The sequence below is a fragment of the Callorhinus ursinus genome, unplaced genomic scaffold, assembly GCF_003265705.2.
Source record: "Callorhinus ursinus isolate GAN/ISIS: 27379988/994484 unplaced genomic scaffold, GSC_fseal_2.0 scaffold1, whole genome shotgun sequence".
Lineage (NCBI taxonomy): Eukaryota > Metazoa > Chordata > Mammalia > Carnivora > Otariidae > Callorhinus > Callorhinus ursinus.
The window spans coordinates 57,891,061-57,914,116 of NW_027397063.1; the positions used below are offsets into that span (position 1 = coordinate 57,891,061).

At 37.8% G+C, this 23,056-nt stretch overlaps 1 protein-coding gene across 1 annotated transcript in view; it reads left to right on the plus strand.

Moving 5' to 3' along the window:
• The first annotated feature begins 10,364 nt into the window (after positions 1–10,364).
• The window catches only part of CD86 (CD86 molecule), a 65,867-nt gene continuing 53,175 nt past the window's right edge, over positions 10,365–23,056 (plus strand). Inside the window, exon 1 of the mRNA XM_025875074.2 lies at positions 10,365–10,501. Coding sequence (XP_025730859.1) covers positions 10,488–10,501 — 14 coding nt within the window. The 5' untranslated portion in view covers positions 10,365–10,487. The remainder of the gene's footprint in view (positions 10,502–23,056) is intronic.

Sequence of the window (23,056 nt, forward strand, 5' to 3'; positions counted from 1 at the left end):
CCATATGCTTTGAGGCCTACTGAAGATCATAGTTACCAACCTGGTCTAAAGCAGATATTACAAACTGGCTACTTGCATACCAAACAAAACAGACATGTTTTGTTTTTACTTGAAGAATACTTTCTTTCTTTGGCATCTTTTTAAAAATTTTCCACATTTGAAGTGTAAGACAATTCTGAAATCTGCACAAATCAGAGGTATTATGGCTCCATGAACTATAACAATGTAAACATATCTTTGCAGCTACCCCTCTGGGCATGTTATAGATCAGTAATGAAATGGTGATTTCAGAAGCATCTCCTCAAAACTCCTCTTAATCATTCCCTCCCTTCTCCTCCCCAAAGGTAACCACCATCTTGACTTCTTACAGTATAGTTTGGTTTTGCCTCTTTTAACATTTATATAAAGAAAGTAATGTAGTACACATTTTTGGAGTTTGTCTCTTTTGCTCAATATTAGTATTAGCAAGGTTCATCTGTGGCTTTGCATGTATCATAAGTTTGTTAATTTTTATTTATGAATAGTATTATATTGTTAGAATATAGCACAATTTATGTATCTATTGTATTGTTGATAAGCATTTTGTTTCTACTATTTGGCTATTATGAATAATGATGCTATAAACATTGTTGTAAATGTTGGAGATCCATACAGTCACCTATTTTTGCTTCAGTAACTCATGGTAAAATTGTTTGGTCATGGAGTATGTGTGGTGATTTTAATATATGTCCCCAAATTCTCTGACCCTCCTCTCTTCAAAAGGGGGAAGCTTAAATCCATGACCCTTAAGTGAAGGTTGAACTTAATGACTCACTTCTAATGAACAGAACAGCAGAAGTTACAGTGTGTTACCTCCAAGACTGGGTCATAAAAGGCATTACAGCTTCTTCCTTGCCCAGTCTGGGGGAAGCCAGCTGCAATATCATGAGGATGCTAAGGCTAACATAACCCATATGCTTTGAGGCCTACTGAAGATCATATGAAGAAGTCCTATGGTGAGGAACTAAGGCTTCCTGCCAGTAGTCATATGAGTGAACCATCTTGGAAGGAAATTTTCTAGCTGAAGTCAAATCTTCAGAAGAGCTAACATTTTGACTGTAAACGCATGAGAGACCCTGAGCCAAAACCCACACAACTAAGCTATTGTCAAATTCCTGACCCACAGAAAGAGAAAGAATATATGTTTGTTATTTTAAGCCACTAAAACAATATTGCTGTTATGCAGCAATAGATTTTCTGTATAGTAAGCATATGTTCAAACTTAGGTTTTTCTAAATTTACCTACATACTACTAATATGTGTAAGTGTTAATGTTCCACATCCTTGGCTATATTTGGGATTGACCATCTTTAATTTTAGTTCTACCACTGGGTGTGTAATGGTATTGCATTGTGGTTTAATTTGCATTTCCCTGATGACTAATGAAGTTGAACATTTTTTCATATGTTTATCAGCCTTCAGGACTTTGGGATATCCTTTTTTGTCTTTGGTAGGATCTTCTGCTTATTTTTTCTATTCAGTTTTCTGTTGTTTTCTTGATTTACAGGAGTTTCTTACTGTATTCTGGATATGGTCCTTTCTGTGGTTATACAGGTTAAAAATATCTTCTCCCAATTTGTGAGTTGCCTTTTGCTCTCTCAATGATATTGTTTGATGAACAGATATTTTTATTATTTATTTTGGAGAAGTTTAACTTATCAATCTTTTCTTTTAATGTCTTTAAGATTTTAGTGTCTTATTTAAGAAATACGTGCCTTTCCTAGGGTCATGAAGATATTCTCCTCTGTTATCTCCAAGGAGCGTTATATTTTGCTATTTACATTTAGATTTACAATCCACATAGAACTGACATATGAAGTAGTCATATGTCTCTCTCACTCTTTCTTTTTTTTAAGTAGGCTCCACACCCAACATGGGGCTTAAACTCATGACCCTGAGATCAAGAGTCACATGCTCTACTGACTGAGCCAGCCAGGTACCCCTCCGTTTTTTCTCATACAGATATCCAGTTGACCAAGCCTAATTATTGAAAATTAATTCCTGTGTTTGCTTGGGCAGCACATATACTAAAAAGGAAAGTAAGAGAGAGAGAAAGAAAGAGAGAGAGAGAGAAAGAAAGAAAGAAAGAAAGAAAGAAAGAAAGAAAGAAAGAAAGAGAAAGAAAATTCCTTTCCCTTCTGTGCAACAATGTCAGCTTTTCCAAAAGTGAAGTGTCCATACATGTGTATATCTTATTCTGGACTCTCTATTTTCTTTCATTGGTCTTTTTATTTGTTTGCCTACCCTTGTGCCAATACCACACTCTTTTAATCATTATAGCCTCATAACAGGTCTTCATACCTACTAGAGCAAGTCCTTTCATTTCATTTTCTTCTTCAAGAATGACTTAACTATTCTCAGTCCTTTGCATTTCCATACATTCTAGAATCAACTTGCTAATTTACACAAAAATCTGCTAGGATCTTAACTGGGATTGCCTTACATCAATAGATCAGTTTGGGAGGAATTGCCATTTTTATATTTTTTGAGCTTTCCAGTTTATGAACTTAGTATATGCCTCCATTTGTTTTTATATTCTTCAATTTCTCTCAATAATTTTTTTTTTAGATTTTTGGGTAGAAATATCATACATCTTCATGAGGCTTATTTGTAGGTATTGATATAATTTGATGGTAAATTATATCAATTTAAAAATCATTTAAAAAATTTTATTTTCTATTGTTTATGGCTGGTATATAGACATTCAGTTGATTTTGTATATTGACCTTGTATTCAGCAAACTGGTATGTCTGGTTATTTTGGTTGAGCCCCAGAAATTGTATGAAATATATGAAAAATATATAGAAATTATTTCTGGTTTCACCTCGGAGGTATAGAGAGTTATGAAGAGAGTTGTTCCCACCCTTACAATAAGAAAATGCTGGACAAACTGCAAAACTAATAGATTCTTGAACCCTTAAGAGAATTGCTATCACAGGGCAAAAATGTAACCCAAAGTTGGGGAGAGACACCTCCTTTATAGAAGAACAGAATCAAGGCATTTGATTATCTGGGGGCAGACGCCGCCCAATGCCATATAAGCCAGTAACAAGAATAGCTGGAAAACTGTAATAAATTTTTAAAGGCCCAATGTGGGCCAGTGTGATACAGTGAAGCCCCTGAGGGTTAGTACCTTCTTGAAGGGTTTTTCTGTGAGAACCTTACCACGAGCTCACAAGGAAAATTAAAGAAAACTCTGAGGACATTTTCCTTACAGCGATGGCTGGATGAGGGGAACTAGCAGTCATTGCCAAAACTCTGCTCAAACCCATCTATTCTATCTCTTTTATGAAACAAAAGGCTCAATCTGCAGGGATAATGTAAACAAAAACTGTATCCTTAGGGCACTGGTGGAAGCCCATTGCCACTGAGGGAGGAAAACAGGAGAATAAATGTTTGCCCCTGGGAGTAAGTCAAGAACAGGTTCTGGCCCAGCACTAGGTCCAGTGGAAAGCAAGAACACTAGTGAAGGCCCACAGGTTCACGATGTCTGATGAAAACTGAAGCAATTAGAACATCAGAGAACTAAGCCTTGCCTACCCTCCTCCCCATAACCACTCTAATAAACATTAAGTAAAAATAAGAATGGAATACAGGTAGGAGAGCTTCAAAAGACAGATTATTTTGGGGAAGCAGTTCAAAGGGAAGACTCAAAGGAAAGCAGAAAGACATGAAGCCAAGTGTAGAGCAGACACTGAGAGAAACACTCTGACAAACATAAGGTATTGCTAGAAAATTTGAAAGCCTAGGGTACACTGAGGTTAACCAAAGCAACACCAAACTTCCAGCCCAACTCAACTCCAGGCAAACTTAAACAAATCCCTATATCACTAAGGGCCTAGCAAAAGGAAAGACATGCATATCTCTAAGCATAAAACATGTAGACCTCAGTATCTATTATCTTGTATAACACATCTGACTTTGAACAAAAAATCATGAGGCTGTCTTAGTCTGCTCAAGCTATCATAACAAAATACCACAGACTGGGTGGTTTAAACAGAAATTTATTTCTCACAGCTCCGGAGGCTGACAAGTCCAAGATCAGGATGCCAGCATGGCTGGGTTCTGGTGAAGAATTCTTTGTGGGTTTTAGACGAGTGCCTTCTCACGGTGTTCTCAGATGGTGGAGACAGAAAGAGAGAAAGGTCCCCAGTATCTCATCTTATATGAGCACTAATCCCATCATGAAATCCCCACCCTCATGACCTCATCTAAACCAAATTACCTGTCAAAGGCCTCATCTCCAAAGACCATCACATTGGGAGTTAAAACCTCAACATATTAATTTCTGGGAGGATACAATTCAATCTATAGCAGAGGAATACAAAATGGCAAGAAAAATCAAAATCCGAAGAGACAAAACAATCATCAGAACCGAACACAAGGGCACCTGGGTGGCTCAGTCGATTAAGTGTCTGCCTTTGGCTCAGGTCAGGATCCCAGGGTACTGGGATCGAGTTCTGCATGGGGCTTCCTGCTCAGCGGGGAGTCTGCTTCTCCCTCTGCCCCTCCACCTGCTTGTGCTTCCTTTCTCTCCATCAAATAAATTTAAAAAATCTTGTTTAAACATCTTAAAAAAAAACAGACACAAATATGACATATGTTGGAACTATCTTACAGGGACAACATGCAGGATCAGACAGATAATTTTAGCAGAGAAATGTAAACTATAAACAAAAGAATCAAATGGAAATGCTAGAAATAAAAAAAAAGTAGTAATAGAGATGAAAAATGCCTTAAACAGGCCCATTAGTAGACTTGACACAGCAAAAGAAAAAATCATGGAACTTGAAAATAGGTCAATAAAAATCATATAAACTAATAAGCAAGAGGAAAAAACTCAAATGGGGGAAAAATAAACAGAACAGAGCAACCAAGAGCTGAAGGAAAATATCAAATGTTATAATATACATGTAACTGGAATCTTGGAGCAGAGAAAAAGTATGAGATAGAAGAAATATTTGAAGAAATAATCACTACGAATTTTCTAAAATTAATGCCATACCTCAAACCACAGATCTAAGAAGCTCAGAAAACACCATGAAGGATAAATACCGAAAACAAAACAAGAGAAACTAAAACAAACCCCACTCCTAGACATCATATTTGTATTAGTTTCTTAGGGCTACATAACAAAATATTATAGACTGGGTGGCTAAAACAACCAAAATTTATTTCTCACAGTTCTGAATGCTGTGAGTTCAAGATCCAGGTGCTGGCAGGGTTAGTTTTTTCTGAGGCATCTCCTCTTGGCTTACAGATGGCCACCTGTTTGCTGTATCTTCACATGGTCGTCCCTCTGTCCATGGATGTCATCCATGGTGTCTTTTTTGTGTGTCCAAACTTCCTTTTCTTATAAGAATACCAGTCAGATTGGATTAGGAGCCATCGTATTGGCCTCATTTTAACTTAATCACCCCTTTACAGGCCATATCTCCAAATACAGTTACATTCTTAAGGACCTCAACATTTGAATTTTGGAGTGACACAATTCAGTCTATACCAAAATCAAACTGCTGGAAACCAAAACCAAAGGAAAATCTTGAAAATACACAGGTGGAAAAAAATTACCTACAGAAGAAAAAGGATAAGAATTACAGTGGACTTTTTCTCCCAGAAACCATGCAAGTAAGAAGACAGTGGAGTGACATATTGAAAGTGCTGAATGAAAAACTGTAATATACTTTGAAATCGGGAAGTGCGATGCTTCCGTCTTTATTTTTCTTTCTCAAGATTGCTTTGGCTCTTCAGTCTTTTGTGGTTCCATACAAATTTTAGTATTTCAGTGAGAGTTGGCATCTTTATCTTATTCCTGATCTTAGAGAAAAAGCCTTAGGCTTTTTATGTTGAGCACGATGTTAGCTATGGGCTTGTCATGTATGGCCTTTATTATGTTGAGGTACATTTCTTCCATACTAATTTGTCAAGAGTTTGGTTTTTTTTTAATCAAGAAAGGATGTTAAATTTTGTCAAATGCTTTTTCTGCATTTCTATTAATATGATTATATGATATTTACCCTTCATTTCTGTTAATGTGGTATATCATGTTTATTGATTTGCATATGTTGTATCATCAAAACCCAGAGGTAAATTCCACCTGATCAGGGTGTAGGATCTTTTCTTTTTTTATTTTATTTTATTATGTTATGTTAATCAGCATACATTACATCATTAGTTTTTGATGTAGTGTTCCATGATTCATTGTTTGCATTTAACACCCAGTGCTCCACGCAATATGTGCCCTCTTTAATACCCATCACCAGGCTAACCCATCCCCCCAGCCCCCTCCCCTCTAAAACCCTCAGTTTGTTTCTCAGGGTCCATAGTCTCTCATGGTTCGTCTCCCCCTCTGATTTCCCCCCCTTTAGTTTTCCCTTCCTACTATCTTCTTCTTCTTTTTTTTTAACATATAATGTATTATTTGTTTCAGAGGTACATGTCTGTGATTCATCAGTCTTACACAGGGTGTATGATTTTTTAATGTACTGCTGAAGTCAGTTTGCTAGTATTTTGTTAAGAGTTTTTGCATCTAGGGGTGCCTGGATGGCTCAGTCATTAAGCATCTGCCTTCGGCTCAGGTCATGATCCCAGGGTCCTGGGATCGAGCCCCGCATCGGGCTCCCTGCTCTGCAGGAAGCCTGCTTCTCCCTCTCTGCCCCTGCTTGTGTTCCCTCTCTCAATGTCTCTCTCTCTTTGTCAAATAAATAAATAAAATATTTCAAAAAAAAGAGTTTTTGCATCTATGTTCATCAGGAGTATCAGCCTGTAATTTTCTTTTTATTGATAGTGCACTTATCTAGCTTTGTCATGAGAGTAAAGCTGGCCTTGTAAAATGAGTTTGGAATTGTTCCCTACTCTTCAATTTTCTGGAAAAGTTTGAGGAGGATTGGCATTATTCCTCTTTACATATTTGGTAGAATTCACCTGTGAAGCCATCAGGTCCTGGGCATTTTCTTGGTTGTGGTTTTTGATTATTGCTTTGATCTCCTTACTCATCATTGGTCTCTTCAGATTTTCTATTCTTTGTGATTCAGTCTTGGTAGGTTATATGTTTCTAGGATTTTATCCATTTCTTCTAAGTTATCCAATTTTTTGGTGTATATATTTTTTGACAATTCTATCTATTCATTTTTAATTGAAAGATAGTTGACACACAATGTTACTTTAGTTTCAGGTGTACTTCAAGTTTCAGTGATTTGACAAATTTATATGTTATTCTATACTCACCAGAAGTGTAGCTACCATCTGTCATCATACAACACTGTTATAATACAATTGACTATATTCCTTACCCTGTACCCTTTATTCCTGTGACTTATTCATTCCATAACTAGAAGCCTGTATCTTCTATTCTCCTTTACCCATTTTACCCATCCCTCTACTACCCTCCCCTCTGGGAACGATCAGTTTGTTCTCTGTATTTACGGGCCTGTTTCTGCTTTTTGTTTATTCATTTGTTTTGTTTTTTAGATTCTGCATATAAGTGAAATCATACGGAATTTGTCTTTCTATGTCTGACTTATTTCACCTAGCATAATACCCTCTAGGTCCATTCATGTTGTCACAAATGGGAAGATCTCATCCTTTTTTATGGCTGAATAATATTCTACTGGGCATATATACTGTATTTTCTTTATCCATTTACCTATGGATGGGCACTTGGGTTGGTTCCATATCTTGGCTATAATAAATAATGCTGCAGGGCGCCTGGGTGGCTCAGTCATTAAGCATCTGCCTTCGGCTCAGGTCATGATCCCAGGGTCCTGGGATCGAGTCCCACATCGGGCTCCCTGCTCGGCAGGAAGCCTGCTTCTCCCTCTCCTACTCCCCCTGCTTGTGTTCCTGCTCTCGCTCTCTCTCTCTGTCAAATATATAAATAAAATCTTTAAAAAATAAAAAATAAAATAAATAAATAATGATGCAATAAACATAGGGATGCATATATCTTTTCAAATTAATGTTTTCCTTTTTTGTGTAAATACCAGTAGCAGAATTACTGGATTATATGGTATTTCTATTTTTAATTTTTTGAGGAACCTCCATACTGTTTTCCACAATGGCTGCACCAATTTACCTTCCTACCAAGAGTGCACAAGAGTTCCTTTTTCTCCACAGCCTCACCAACACTTATTATTTCTTGTCTTTTTGATTCTAACCTTTCTGACAGGTGTAAGGTGGTATCTCATTGTGGTTTTGATTTGCATTTCCCTGAAGATTAGTGACATTGAGATCCTTTACATGCGCCTGTCTTATTGGCCTACAATTGTTTATCATATTCTCTCACTATCTTTTGTATTTCTGTGGTATGAGTTGTAATGTCTCCTCTTTCATTTATAACTTTACTGATTTGAGTCTTCTCTCCTTTGTTCTTAATCTAGTTAAAGATTTGTCAATTTTGTTTATCTTTTTAAAACCGACAATTAGGGTACCTGGGTGGCTTAGTGGGTTAAGTGGCTTCCTGCTCAGTAGGGAGTCTGCTTCTCCCTCTGCTGATGCATGCTCTCTCTCTCTCTCTCTCTCTCAAATAAATAAATAAAATCTTAAAAAAAATAAAACCAACTATAAGTTTTGATGATCTTTTCTATTGTCTTTCTAGTCTCTATTTCATTTATTTCTGCTTTAATCTTTATTATTTCTTTCCTTCTGCTAACTTTTGGGTTAGTTTGTTCTTTTTCTAGGTCCTCGTAGTGCAAAGTTAAATTGTTTATTTGAGATCTTACTATTTTCTCAATGTGAGCATTTATTTCTATGAACTTCCCTCTATGTTTTTGCTACATCCCATAAGTTTTCATAATTTTTGTTTTCATTTTTGCCTGCCTCAAGATTCTTTTTTGATTTTCCTTTTGATTTCTTTGATCCATTGGTCACTTCTGATATAGTAATTTGAGTCTTCTCTCTTATTTTCTTAGTCTATTTGTAGCTAAAGTTTTGTTAATATTTTTTATTTTTTCAAAGAACCAACTTTGGGGTTCATCGATCTTCTCTATTGTTTTTCTATTCTCTATTTCATTTATCTCTGTTTTAATCTTTACAGTTTCCTTCCTTCTACTATCTTTGGGTTTAGTTTGTTATTTTTCTAGTTCCTTAAGTTGTAAAGTTAAGTTGTTGATTTGAGATCTTTCTTTCTTTCTTTCTTTCTTTTTTGAGATTTTTCCTCATTTTTAAAGTAAGTGTTTACATCTATAAATTTCCACCTTAGCACTTGCTTTCACTATGCCCTTCCTCCTCCTCCATTTTTCTCTTTTTTCTCCGTTTTGGAGCCAGGTAATCAAGACAATAGCTTCTGTATCCTTCTGCTTTCAACCTTAATTCATTTCTTACTATTCTGGAACACATCTTCAAGTAATTTATTTAGGAAGGTTATCTTTGTAGTGGTATTTTTGTTATTCTATCTGCTTGGTAATATATTTCTATTGACCTTCATACTTAATTGGTATCTTCTCTAGGTAGAGAATGCTACCTCAAAACTCTATAGATCTTGTTCTGTAGCTTTTTGACATTTAGGGTTGAGTAAGAGGTCAAGCTGGTTTGTCTTTCTCTGTAGTCATCCTACTTTTTCATTTTACTTTTAGCTTTCAATGTCTTTGTAATTTAAAATGCTCACAGTGATTTATCTGGAGGAAAATCCATTTTCTTAAAGTTTTTTCGATAGTCCGAATCTTTTGAATTCCTTCATAGTGTCCCTTTCAGTTCATATGTAGAAATTTTTTTCTTCTGAAAATAGTTTCTACTTGATGAATTTTATGTTTCTCTCTTAAGTGCATCTCTTAATATTAGGATACTGCTTTTACTTTTCAGGCCTCTATTTCAGGAAACCTCTCTTTGACCAATTTAATCTTTGCCTCTGGTAAGAATGAAATAATAAAAGCAGTTGTTTTTGTTTGCCTCCCTTGGTTGTGCAGCTCTCACAGGACTTTCCCTTGCCCCCAAAGTTCAGCGAAATCCTCTATTATCCCTGTGGTGGAAATCAGTAGGAAGAGGCTACTCACTCCCAATCCACATCCATAATAAATCATGCTTTTTACTGTCTTACCAAAACTGCAGAATATTTTTTATTCTACTTATAAATGCAGAGATTTTTCTTTCTTTTTAATTATTTTATTTTCTAGGTTTTTTGAGGAAATTTCCAGAGGGGGAGTTTTAGTCAGTCTCATCTTAATGTCAGGTCTGGAACTCAAGCCACTGAATTATTTAAAATATATATATTTAGACGTAGGTCAGTGAATTCAAATGCAAGGAAATGGTTAAATTTCTTCCACAAGTGTTGGCAAAATCTGTAGAAAAAAAGAGGAACAGCCTTTATTAAAGAAAGTTACAGGATATACAGTCATTGAGAGGAAGGCTTTCACAGGCATAAAGGGGTTGCTCCTCCTTCCACTGTAGCACAGGCTGGTACAGACAGACAAGAATCATTCCCAGACGTTAGCACAACAGCCGACACAGCCAAGATGTATCTCAGATGGTGAGTGATCATTCTCATTATTCTTTGACAGGCAATTAAGAGTTAAGCGACCTCAGGGGCGCCTGGGTGGCTCCGCGGTTAAGCACTTGGTTGAGCATCTGCCTTGGGCTCAGGTCATGATCTTGGAGTCCCAGGATCCAGCCCCAAATAGAGCCCCACATCTGTATCCCTGCTCAGCGGGCAGTCTACTTCTCCCTCTGCCCCTCACCCCACTCTTGTGCTCTCTCTCTCTCTCAAATACATAAAATCTTAAAAAAAAAAAAAAAAAAGGAGTTAAGTTACCTCAGCAGCAGGCTGAGGTTGAGGCTGGTGCTCTGTTTTCTGTCCTTCCTGCTCAAGCATGCTAATATGTATTAAGGGCATAGTTATGCACAAGCCAAAAGCACAAACCCCTGGGATAAAGAACAACCTATGCTGTGAAAAATTAAATGAAGTCCCAGAAGCCATTCTCCCCTTCTGAGAGCATCTATTCTAGGTTGATCCTGTAGCTCCAAGGCAGGGGATCTTTTTTTTTTTTTAAGATTTTATTTATTTATTAGAGAGAGAGCACAAGCAGGGGAGAGGCAGGCAGAGGGAGAGGGAGAAGCAGGCTTCCCGCAGAGCAGGGAGCCGGATGTGGGACTCAATCCCAGCACCCTGAGATCATGACCGCAGCCGAAGGCAGACGCTCAACGGACTGAGCCACCCAGGCGCGGTGGCAGGGGATCTTTTAAAGAAATTTCTACCGAAGGCGTTTCACTGCCACTCAAAGTTAAGAATTATTTGAGGTGCCAAAAAGTTTACCGATTGTTGGGGTTTTTTTAAGTGATGAATTTTGATTTTGTAAATTTGTTTTTCGAATATTTAAATGTTGCAGTTGTTGATTTTAAGAATCAGAAAAAATTTAAACGTCTGTGTAAGCATTACAAAGTCTAGAGAGTAAATCTTGTGTATACCAAGGCCAGTTTGGCCTGGGGGCAGAGGAATAAGAGAAGGTAGGAAAGAGACCAAGGAAAGGGAAGAGGAAAAAGAGTTGTAAGAAGAAAATGCAGAAGCCAGAAAATGAGTCACAAACAGGCCATGGGAGACTGTGAGCAGGGTGAGGTAGTAGAAAAAGTAGAGTAATAATTCAACTAACTCCCCAGTATTGAACATACATGATGTATTGTGTACTTTATTCATGGTATGTCATTGGATTTTAATCTCCACAATGACTCTCAGACAGATAATATCATTCTGTTTTAGAGATAAGATAACTGTGGCTTAAAGAGCCTAAATAACTTGCTAAGATTACACTGTTCATATAGGAGTAAAGCTAAAATCTTTCTTGCTGCTTTGCTCTGTACCACAAGGTTTCTTCATGTGTGGCATGCCCCCGGGGCTGTGACTTACTGGAAGCAGTCACATCCACCCTCCAGCTGGAATCAGTCATTATTTATTATTGTTCTTTGAAAATCTAAGTAACCCTCATCTATGCAGTGCTTACTGGTTCCGGAAACAGCTTTGCTGATTTTATTTCAGAAGATTAGAATTTAATTTCCAAGGAGAGTCTTTTTCCTTGCAGTAGAATTTTGAAATATTACACATGTATAAAAAAATTCAGAATTTATCGTTTTTGTGAAACTATAGCAGTGATACCATTTAATTATGCTAACTCTGCCTGCAGACATCTATAGAACCACAGGCCACTGTCTATATTGTTCTTGTTAAGATTTGCTGTTTCACAGTGCTTGAAAATTGATAATGAACAGAAAATTTTAAAATACAAATGACCAGGAAATAATATGAAATCTCATCAGAAATAAAAGAAATGCTAATTAAAACAGTGAAATGTTATTTTTCTTTATCAGAATGGCAGGTTTCTTTTTTAAAAGTAACTAGCATGCAAGCAAGAAGCCTACATGTTTCTAAGGAGGGAGGAATATCTATACCCTTATACCTGCTGGTGGTAATATCTTTCTGGATAAAAATTTGGTGATACAAATCAAAAGCCCTTAAAATGTATATGTTCTTTAACCAAGAAGTTCAAATTTTAGAAATTATTATAAAGACATAATCATATATATTTGTAAAATTTTAGTGACACAAATATTTTTATTGGCATTGTTCCTAATAGTGAAAATCTTAGAAACAACTTAAATGTCTTAAAATAGGTAATTGGTTAATTATGGAACATCCGTAATGGGATACCACGAATCATTAAAAATTCTACCGTAGAACAATTTTTAATGTGTTTAGCTAAAGAAAAAAAAAGCAGACTGTACAGTGCTACTACTTTTATGCATGATACCTGTATATACACAATGTTAACCAGAAATACAGATGATTTCTATTTTCTACTCTGTGCTTTTGAACTTGGGTCACATCTGCAGGCAGAAAAATAAAGCTAGATAATTAAAAAATAAATCAATTCTTGGCTTCTCTCAGAAAAGCAGACAGCTGTCCAGTACTACGTGATCACTCATAATTTGTGGAATGCCATTTTTAGGGTTTTGGCCTTTTGTGTTTCACTTTTTTCTCACTTGACTCCTCTTCAAAATATACTCCCTAGATCCTAATAGGCTGGTTTTCACAGAATGTTCTATGTGGAAAGGCCGGAGTGCTTACTTCCGTAGTTTACAGATGTGATGGCATGGCTCTGGAGTGAGCTGCATATTGGAAGGAAGAACAGGGCAATGGTTAAGTGGCCATGCTTTGGAACCAGAGTGTTGGGACTTGAATCCTAGGCTCTCCTACTTTCTGGCTGTGTGACCTTGGACAAGTTGCTTAGAAATTGTGATCCTCAGTTTCTTCTCTGTACAATGGGGATAATTGTGATAAGTCATAAGTGGTTGTGAGAGATAACCCATGTAAAGTGCTTAGAAACTTGCTCCGATAAGTACTCAGGATTTATTATTAGTTGTTTTTATTACTATTACTATTAGGATTTAAGAACTAGAGGGGAAGTGATTCATCCAAGATTACACAATTACTTGATGGCAATGCTAGAACTAGAAATCAGGAAGGTGCAGTACCCTCTGGGCCTCTTAAGACAGGCTTGGCTCCCATTGAAGCTGACTTGAAACAGACAGAGCCCAAGGACAAGGCCAGCCACTTCGAGGGAATGACTCTGATTACAATAAGAAGACAAATACCAGAACTGAGGGTAAAGCTAAGAAAGCAGAGAGTCATTTTGGTTGCAGGGATGAAGCCTGGAGCAGAGATAATGCGGGAGAGAAGAGATGGGACAGAGATCTGCAGAGGCTTTTACAGACCTCCAGTTGTGGGTTTCATGGGGTTTAAAGACCCAAGATCTGGGTGATTAAATAGACGGATGGTGGGTGGGGGTGGGTTCCAAGTATAGCTGTGAGAAGATACCTGACAGATAGTAATAACAGAGGATGAGGTAGAAACTAGGAGGGGCCAGAACAAGGAAACCCAGAGCCCAGGTATCCAGCCGTGATTATCTCAAAGTTAGAGCCTAAGTTTGAAGAATAATAAACAAGCAAAGATATGATAAGAATTGACAGGATTTGGTTTCTGACAGATGTGGAGCTTGGAAGGAGAGATCTAAGTACACAGTGGCATCCTTCATAAAACGGGGGATATAGGAAGTGGATTGGGTCTGAGCCAGGGGAAAGAGAGAACCGAAGGGAAGTTCATCTTGCTGTGAGCAGCTGCATGATGATGCCCAAGTAGACAAGTGAATATACAGGTGCAAAGCTCAAAAAAGAGGTATAGGTTGAAATAGATGTTAATCGTATTCAGCATAAGTACAGCTGAAGGCTGAAATTCTCACTGTGGGTGAGCTCACCAGGGAGAGAGGATGATGGAGTGAGAAGAAGCCAAGAATGGAACCTGGAAAACCTTGACATTTAAGGAGGGAGATGAGGATGAAGAGTCCACAACAGACATCACAGAGGAACTAAAGAGACTGGAGCAAAGTACGAGAAAAGCGATGTCATAGAAACCAAGGGAGGAGATAGATGCAAGCAAGAATAGGACGTCCCAGGGCGCCTGGGCGGCTCAGTCGTTAAGCGTCTGCCTATGGCTCAGGTCATGATCCCGGGGTCCTGGGATCGAGCCCCGCATCGGGCTCCCTGCTCCGCGGGAAGCCTGCTTCTCCCTCTCTCCCTCTCCCACTCCCCCTGCTTGTGTTCCCTCTCTCGCTGTCTCTCTCTGTCAAAGTAAATAAATAAATTCTTAAAAAAAAAAAAAATAGGACATCCCTAGGGAAAGGCAAACTGTATTTACCAAACTTCTACATTGAATAAATGAGCTACAACAGAAAAAATGTGTCTAAGGACTAAATGTTAATGAATGAATGGTGTCCCCTCAAAACTGATAAGTTGAAGTCTTAACCCCAGTACCTCAGAATGTGACCGTATTTGGAGATAGGGTCTTTACAGTGATAATCAGGTCAAGATGAGGTCATGAGGGTGGGCCCTAATTCCCGATGATAGGTGTGCTGATAAAGAAGGGAAAATTTAGACAGATAAACCTGCATAGAGAGAAGACAATGTGAGGACACCCGGAGAACAAGGCCATTCTCAAGCTCAGGAGAGAGGCCTCGAACAGATCCACCCCTCACAGCCGTCAGAAGGAACCGGCGCTGCCGACACCTTCATCTAGGACTTCTTGCTTCCAGAACTGTGAGACAATAAACTTGGGTTTTTTAAGCCACAGCTTGTGGTACTTTGTTGCTATGACCCTAGTGAACTAATACAGTTGGTGAGTGTGCATAATAATACCTTGGTGAGAAGAGTGCATACAGCCAGAGAAAGGAAACTGGGCATAAGTGTATAGGGGAAGGAAGGAAGATAAAGGATCATGTCACCTAAGCTAAGAGAAGGAAAGTATTTCACAAAGCAGAGGGTAGCCACAGTGTCAAATTCTGTAGAAAGGTGAAGTAGGAGAATGACTGAAAATGTCAGTCCAGAGGCCTTTGGTGACCTTTGCAGAGATCTCCCAGTCGAGTAGAGGGAGTAAATCATCATCAAGAGAGCTGACAATACAGAGACAGCACAGGGACCACTCCTGCAAACATTTGGTGATGAAAGGAGACCTCCTCTCTGGACCAAACTCACTCCTGCTATCCATAACAGCCACGTGGAAACAACCAAGAGTCCAGTCAGCCAGACCTGGAGTTTTCCTTCCTCTACTTTAATTGCTAAAAATGCAGATACTTTTTCCCACCAAACTGGTTTGAGAAGGCTTTCGGGAAGAAAAGGATTTTTGCAGCTATCATTTTACGAATTAGATTTTTAGTACTGACACAGATTCCATTCTATTTTGTAAAGCCATAAGAAAGTTGTTATTTGAGCCTTCTCAGAGATGAAGACTGCGGTGAATCTGGCGATGTAAAGAAAAAAACAAACACAAGTGGAATTTTGGGGCTCACTCATCATTTAAACAGAAAAATATAGTAGCATTTGAATAAAGAAGTATCAAAGCATTTTTTTTTTAGAAAGTTCTGAAGTCAAAATGAGTCTAAAATTTGCTTTCTATAGTCTCAGGGATATCGGCCAGACAATCCAAATGTCACAGTTCTATATTATAGGGGATCAAATTAATCCAATTTGACTGTACTAAAAGATCTAATAAAATAAAAATAAAAAGTAATTGATAGTTAAGTAAACAAATTAGTATCAGCCAGAAACTAACCATGGGATAAGATCCGAAAAAATAACTACCCAAAAGATAAACCCAGATCATCACCCTCATGTTGCAACTATTTTCAACCAAGAAAACAATAAATCTTTATCAAGAACCTGATTGTTTTAAGGAACCGGGTAAAATACAGAAGAAGAAAAAAAATAGCCAACATGTAATCTTTATAGTGTAATTAGGAAGACAGACCAACAATTATAAAATGAGAAAAGCATAGACCACTACATCAAAAACTAATGATGTACTGTATGGTGACTAACATAATTTAAAAAAATAAAAAAATAAAATCACAAAGCAATCCAATGCAGTTAATAACTAAGCTATTTTAAAAATTAAATATAAATGACAAAAAATGATCCTTTTTGCTAGGTATTAAAGAAATGCCAATTCAAGCTCCAATGAGATATTTTCTTTTTTTTAAAAAGATTTTATTTTATATATTTGTTAGAGAGAGAGAGCATGAGAGGGGGGAGGGTCAGAGGGAGAAGCAGACTCCCCACCAAGCAGGGAGTTCAATATGGGACTCGATCCCAGGACTCCAGGATCATGACCTGAGCTGAAGGCAGTCGCATAACCAAGGGAGCCACCCAGGTGCCCCTCCGATGAGATATTTTCATTTATCAGATTAAACAGTAAACAATCCAATTCGAAAATGGGCAAAAGATATACACGACATTTTCTCAAAGAGGATATTCAGATGACAAATAAGCACATGAAAAGATGTTTAACATCATTAGCCATTATGAGAATGAAAATTAAACCCACAGTGAGGTATCACTACACATCTAGTAGAATGGCTAAAAAAAAATAATGGTAACATCAAATGCTTGCAGAATGCAGAGAAACTGGATCATTCATATTTTGCTGTTGGGAGTGTTAAATTGTACAGCCACTCTGGAAAACAGTTGGACAATTTCTTACAAAACTAAACATACACTGACCATATGACCCAGCAGTTGCAGTCTTGGGCATTTATCCCAGAGAAATAAAAAGCCTATGTTCACAAAAAACCAAGACATGAATATTCATACCAGACTTATTCATAATAGTCAAAAACTGGGGGGAAAAATATCCATCATTGAGTGAATGGTTAAACGAACTGTGGTACATATATACCATGGAACACTACTCAGCAATAAAAGGAAAGAACTACCGATATACACAAAAACTTGGATGAATCTCCAGAGAATTATGCAAAGTGAAAATGCCAATCCCAAAATGTTACATATCATATGATTCCACTTATATGTCATTCTTGAAATAACAAAATCATAAAGACAAGAAAGCAGATCGGTGGTTTAGCCATGGGTGCTAGAGAAAGGAGGAGGTATGCAGCTACAAAGGGTTAGCACAGGGGAGCCTGGTGGTAATGAAATATTTCCTTATAACATGAATGACAATTGTTACATGAATTTACACATGTGATAAAATTGCATAGAACTACATAAAACATAAAACTGGTGAAATCTAAATAAACTCTGTGGATTATACCAGTGTCCATTTCCTGGTTTTTAACTGTTGTACCGCAGTTATACAAGACATTACCATTGGGGGGAAGTGGGTGAAGGGTACACAAGACCTCCTTATACATTTTTTTCAACTTTATTGGCAACTTAATTAATTCAAAATAAAACATTTAAAAAGCAATTTAAAGATACAACGCAACACCCAAAAAACCAATAATCCAATTAAAAAATGGGCAGAAGACATGAACAGACATTTCTCAAAAGAGGTAAAAAATGACCAACAGACACATGAAAAGATGCTCCAACGTCACTCTTTATCAGGGAAATGCAAATCAAAACTACAGTGAGATATCACCTCACACCTGTCAGATGGCTACAGTCAAAAACACAAGAAACAAGTGTTAGCAAAAATGTGGAGAAAAAGGAACGCTTGTGCACTGTTTGGTAGGAATGCAAACTAGTACGGCCACTGTAGAAAACAGTATGGAAGTTCCTCAAAAAGTTAAAAATGGAACCTCCCTATGATCCAGTAATCGCACTACTGGGTATTTACGTCCAAAATATAAAAACGCTAATTCAAAGGGATACACGCACCCCTGTTTATTGCAGCATTATTTGCAATAGCCAGTTATGGAAGCAGCCCAAGTGTCCATTGATAGATGAATAGGTAAAGAAGATGTGGATAAAGAAGATATGTGTTCAATGGATTATTACTCAGCCATAAAAAAGAATTAAATCTTGCCATTTGCAACAACATGGATGGAGCTAGAGAGTATTATGCTGAGTGAAATAAGTCAGAGAAAGATAAATTCCATGTGATGTCACTCATATGTGGAATTTAAGGAACAAAACAAACAAGCAAAGGGAAAAAAGAGAGAGAGAGAGACAAATCAAGAAACGGATTCTTAATTCAGAGAACAAGCTGATGGTTACCAGAGGGGAGTTGGGAGGGGGAGATGGGTGAAACAGGTGATGGGGAATAGAGTACACTTAGAAGCACTGAGTACTGTAGAGAATTGTTGAATCACTATGTTGTACACCTGCAACTAATATAACACTGTATATTAACAATACTTGAATTAAAATTAAAAACTTAATTTAAAAAAGTAATCTAAAGAAACCCAAAATGTTCATCTTCACTAAATATTAAAGAAATGCTAATGCAAACACCAATGAAATATTTTTATTTATCAAATTAACAATTTATGTTTTGTTGGGGTGGAGATAATAATGCTAATGAGGGGGTACCTGGGTGGCTCAGTCACTTAATTGACTTCGGCTCAAGACGATCTCAGGGTCATAAGAGCAAGCCCTGTGTCGGGCTCCACACCCTGCTTAGGATTCTCTCTTCCTCTGCCCCTCCCCTGTTCACTCTCTTTCTCTCTCTCTCGTAATAATAACAATGATAATGAGTGTACAAGAAGAATGGTGTTTTCATATACTATTGATTGTGGGATTATGAATGACTAACCTTCCTGGAAAGCAATTTGCCAACAATCAGAAGCTTAAAAATGCTTAAAAACACCTCTTCTGGCCAACTGCCTGTTTCTCTATTCTTAATAATTTTTCAGTTCATTCAGCATCTTTGTTCCAGGCCCTTGGCTACATATTAGAAATATGCCAAAATGAGTAACATGATTTCTCAAGGTAAATATATCAAATATGATGATTTTTAAAAAGTAACAGTGAAGTGTGCGAGGTTCCACATAGCTGCTTTCCATTTGTCCGTAGGCAGTACGCCTTGGCTAAGTGCCCGAGTTTTGAGTCAGTCCGGCTGGTGTCAAATAGTAAGTAGTTAATGAGTAGTTCTCTGTTTACCAGCAGTGTCACCTTGGGGAAGCTACCTTGCCCCCTGAACTTCAGTGCCTTCATCTGTAAAATGTGGGAATGAGTACTTACCAATGCCATGAGGCTTATAGAAATTTATAGTGGATGTGAAGTCTCATGGAAATAAAATATTTCAGTCTTCACATTCTTTTCTTTAAATCTATTGTTTTCTGTATTTTAAATTGTCCTAAATTTCTTTAGCTCCACCTTTTCTGATTCCGTTCTAGCAAATGGAGTCTTACTTAAAACCCAGAAGTCACTATAGTAAACCTCTAATTATAGATAAGAGAAGAGCAGGCTCAATGCAGGTGAAGAAGGTGAAAGCCAAACAACAAAGCCACGTAAAATGTATTTTATGTAAGGTAGGATGTCAAAAATATTAAAATAAAATCCTGTCCTGTAGTTGGTAATTATGTATGTCTTCATGCAGCTATGAGAGCCCTGTTTTAGCCTTCTGGACTTCAGATATGTTCCATCTGCTAATGTCTGCTCTGATTTTATAGACTTGTTCGCTTATTAGTCATCATGGGTAACGTATTCAAATTTGTACTTCTAACTCTAGAAGATATATAAACTACCACTTTTGTTTATCATAAAAATGCTTATTCCTCTTCTGTAATAATTTCACCTTTAAGAATACAGATAAATAATAAGAGACATGGAAAAGATTTGTGTACAAAAATGTTTATTATAGCATTATTTAATATAATGAAAAGTAAGAATCAACCTAAATTTTTCATAGGAGGTGAATAGTTAATTAAAATGAAGTTGATGATATGTATGTGTGTTTGTGTGTGTGTTGATGACTTTTTAATGACAGAAGGAATCATAAGCCTGTGGAATTATAAGGAAAATAATGCATAGAAACAACATAGCAAGCAAGTATGTCAAAATAGTCATAGTTGTTACCTCTAGATTGGTGGGATTACAGAAACAGGTTTTTTTTCTTTGAAATTGCTAAATCTATAGTGAATTTATGTCACTCTGCTAAGCAGGATGAAATCAAGTTAAAAAGCAATCTAGTGGTGAGGTACAGTCTCTAAGTCAGGAGTGGCAAACATAGAATGCCTACAGAGACCCTCAGATGACAGGAGTGTGATGCAGGCCTAAAGTTTATTATACCCTCATGGCGCATGAATGGTGGAAACTTCATTACACAAGCAGATGAGCCCCATGTTGAGCAAAGCTTCTGGTCACCACTCTGTTGTCTTTTGTGCAGGAGTGTGGTCCAGTACAACCTAATCTTATTTTTTGAGAGAAGTTAGGAAGGTGGACTTACAGGTGAAATCTCCTGATTTTTATGTAATGCCTCAATGTCTAGAGGGGCAGGTTTGGCTCAGGCCACCAGTTTTGACCTCTGACCTCTGTTAGTGAGTGAGATCACTGTGGATGGGGTGGTTTAAGAATATATCGCATTCCAGGCTGCAGCGAATCAGGACTAGAAAAAAGGGAGCTAAGACTAGTAGCTTATTCACTTACTCCATAAAGTTTTATTTAATGTTGAGAAAATGAAGACGAATCAGATAAAGATCCTACTTGGCAGCTACTAAGGGAGAAGGTCTCACCATAGCTAACATTTCTTACCACATGGAAGGCATTATGGCATACTATATCACATCATATATTATTTCATTTAATCCTTACAACTCCAGGAGGTAAATAATATTATTATCCCCCATTTTCCATAAGTGAAAACTAAATCTTAGAGATGTTAAATAACTTGTCCAGGTCACATAGCGGATACAGAGCCAGGATTCCAGACCCCAGTCTAATTCTAGACCAAAGCTCTGAACAAGCATTATGAGAGCATATATTATGGGAGATCAGGAGAGGATGAGATTACTCTTAGCAGCAAGACAGATCTGTGGGTGGAAAGAGAGAGCTGTGTGGTGTCAGGGTCCGAAACAAGCTCTGGCAACCAAGTGATAAAGCTAAGAATTAGGGAGCAATGGTCCTAGGGCAGAGGTTGAAAACCAAAGGTTGGTAGGCCAAAAATAGTACACACATATATTGTAATCTTTAAAAATTATTATTCAGCCATCAGAAAAGATGAATACCCGCCATTTGCATCAACATGGATGGAACTGGGGGGAATTATGCTACATGAAATAAGTCAAGCAGGGAAAGACAATTACCATCTGGTTTCACTCATCTGTGGAACATAAGCAATAGCGCGGAGGACCACAGGGGAAGGGAGGGAAGACTGAATGGGAAGAAATCAGAGAGGGAGACAAACCATGAGAGACTCTGGACTCCGGGAACCAAACAGAGGGTTACAGAAGGGAGGTGGGTTGGGGGATGGAGTAACTGGGTGATGGGTATTAAGGAGGGCACGTGTGGTGAGGAGCACTGGGTGTTACACACAACTAATGAATCGTTGAACACTACATCAAAAACTAACGAGGTACTATATGTTGGCTAATTGAATATAATAATAAATTAATTTTAAAAATAAAAATAAATTAATTAAAATTAAAAAAAACCCTTAAATTATAATTAGTTACCAATACTTAAAAAATCTGGAGAATTCACATAAATCAGAATACCCGGCAACGCTGGGCCCACATTCCCGTATGGTAACAACTGGTGAATCTGGAAGAGGCTGTTCAACTTCCAGTGGGGTATAAGTTCTCCTCCTATGTGGCCTACTTTGCTCATTGATTTTCATTACCTGCCAGGACTCTGCTGGCCCTTGAGTCTAAAAGCCTAGACAGTGAGGCATCCACAGGTGGGAAGGAATAACCAAATGGAATAAGACAGGTGAGAGCTGGGAGTTACAGAAGCTAGGGGTTTTGAGAATGTGAACCCAGCAAGACACTTCCCCCAGGGCACCAGATCCTAAGGCAGAGAGCATTACCTCTTCCCTTCTGACTGGGTTGGAAGTGGTCCCAAGATCTTTGCTTGGGGGTTGGAAGGAAGTGGATTGGCAGAGAGAGGGGAACTTGATTGAGAGCTCAGTGGAGAGTTGGAAATTTGAGGGACATGGAGAATTTAGACAGCAGGGAGCAGAATAGTTAATATGTCCATGCAGTGGCTCACCCAAGATTCTGTTTTCAAGAGAATTCTCTGGCTTGTTAAGTGTTCATGGTTGCCCGGGGTTGGGGGGGCGGAAGTTAGAAAACAAATGCAGACTCAATCTCTGTAATGCCTCTAGCTGTGATTTCTCACACATACGGGCAGGGTGATCCCTTTATACACCACTTAGGTATTGATCTGAGGGTCCTACTTAGTTCTGGGGGACCCGAGGAAAAACATTTCCTTGGACTAAAGGAACTTCGGGCAGGTTACTTGCTTCTCTAAAGCCTGTTTCTTCATCTGTTAGAAGGTTTAATAGTTTCCAATTTTCAGAGGGTAAGGATTAAGTGAGTGAATGGAGGAATATGAAGTACATGGCTGAGAGCAGGAAGGAATCGGTGATTGCTGTGATGAGCAGCGGTGGGGGCTGGGAACCTTATATAGGTGTTGTCCCTGAATCTTTACGATAACCATACAAATTAGGTATTACTTTCCACATTGAAAAAAAATGAGGAAATTGAGGTTTAGTAACTTACTCAAGGTTGCAAAATTAGTAAAAGGTAGAGTGGAGAGACTTACATAAAAAGAGCCAAACCACACCAAAAAAGTACACTGACAT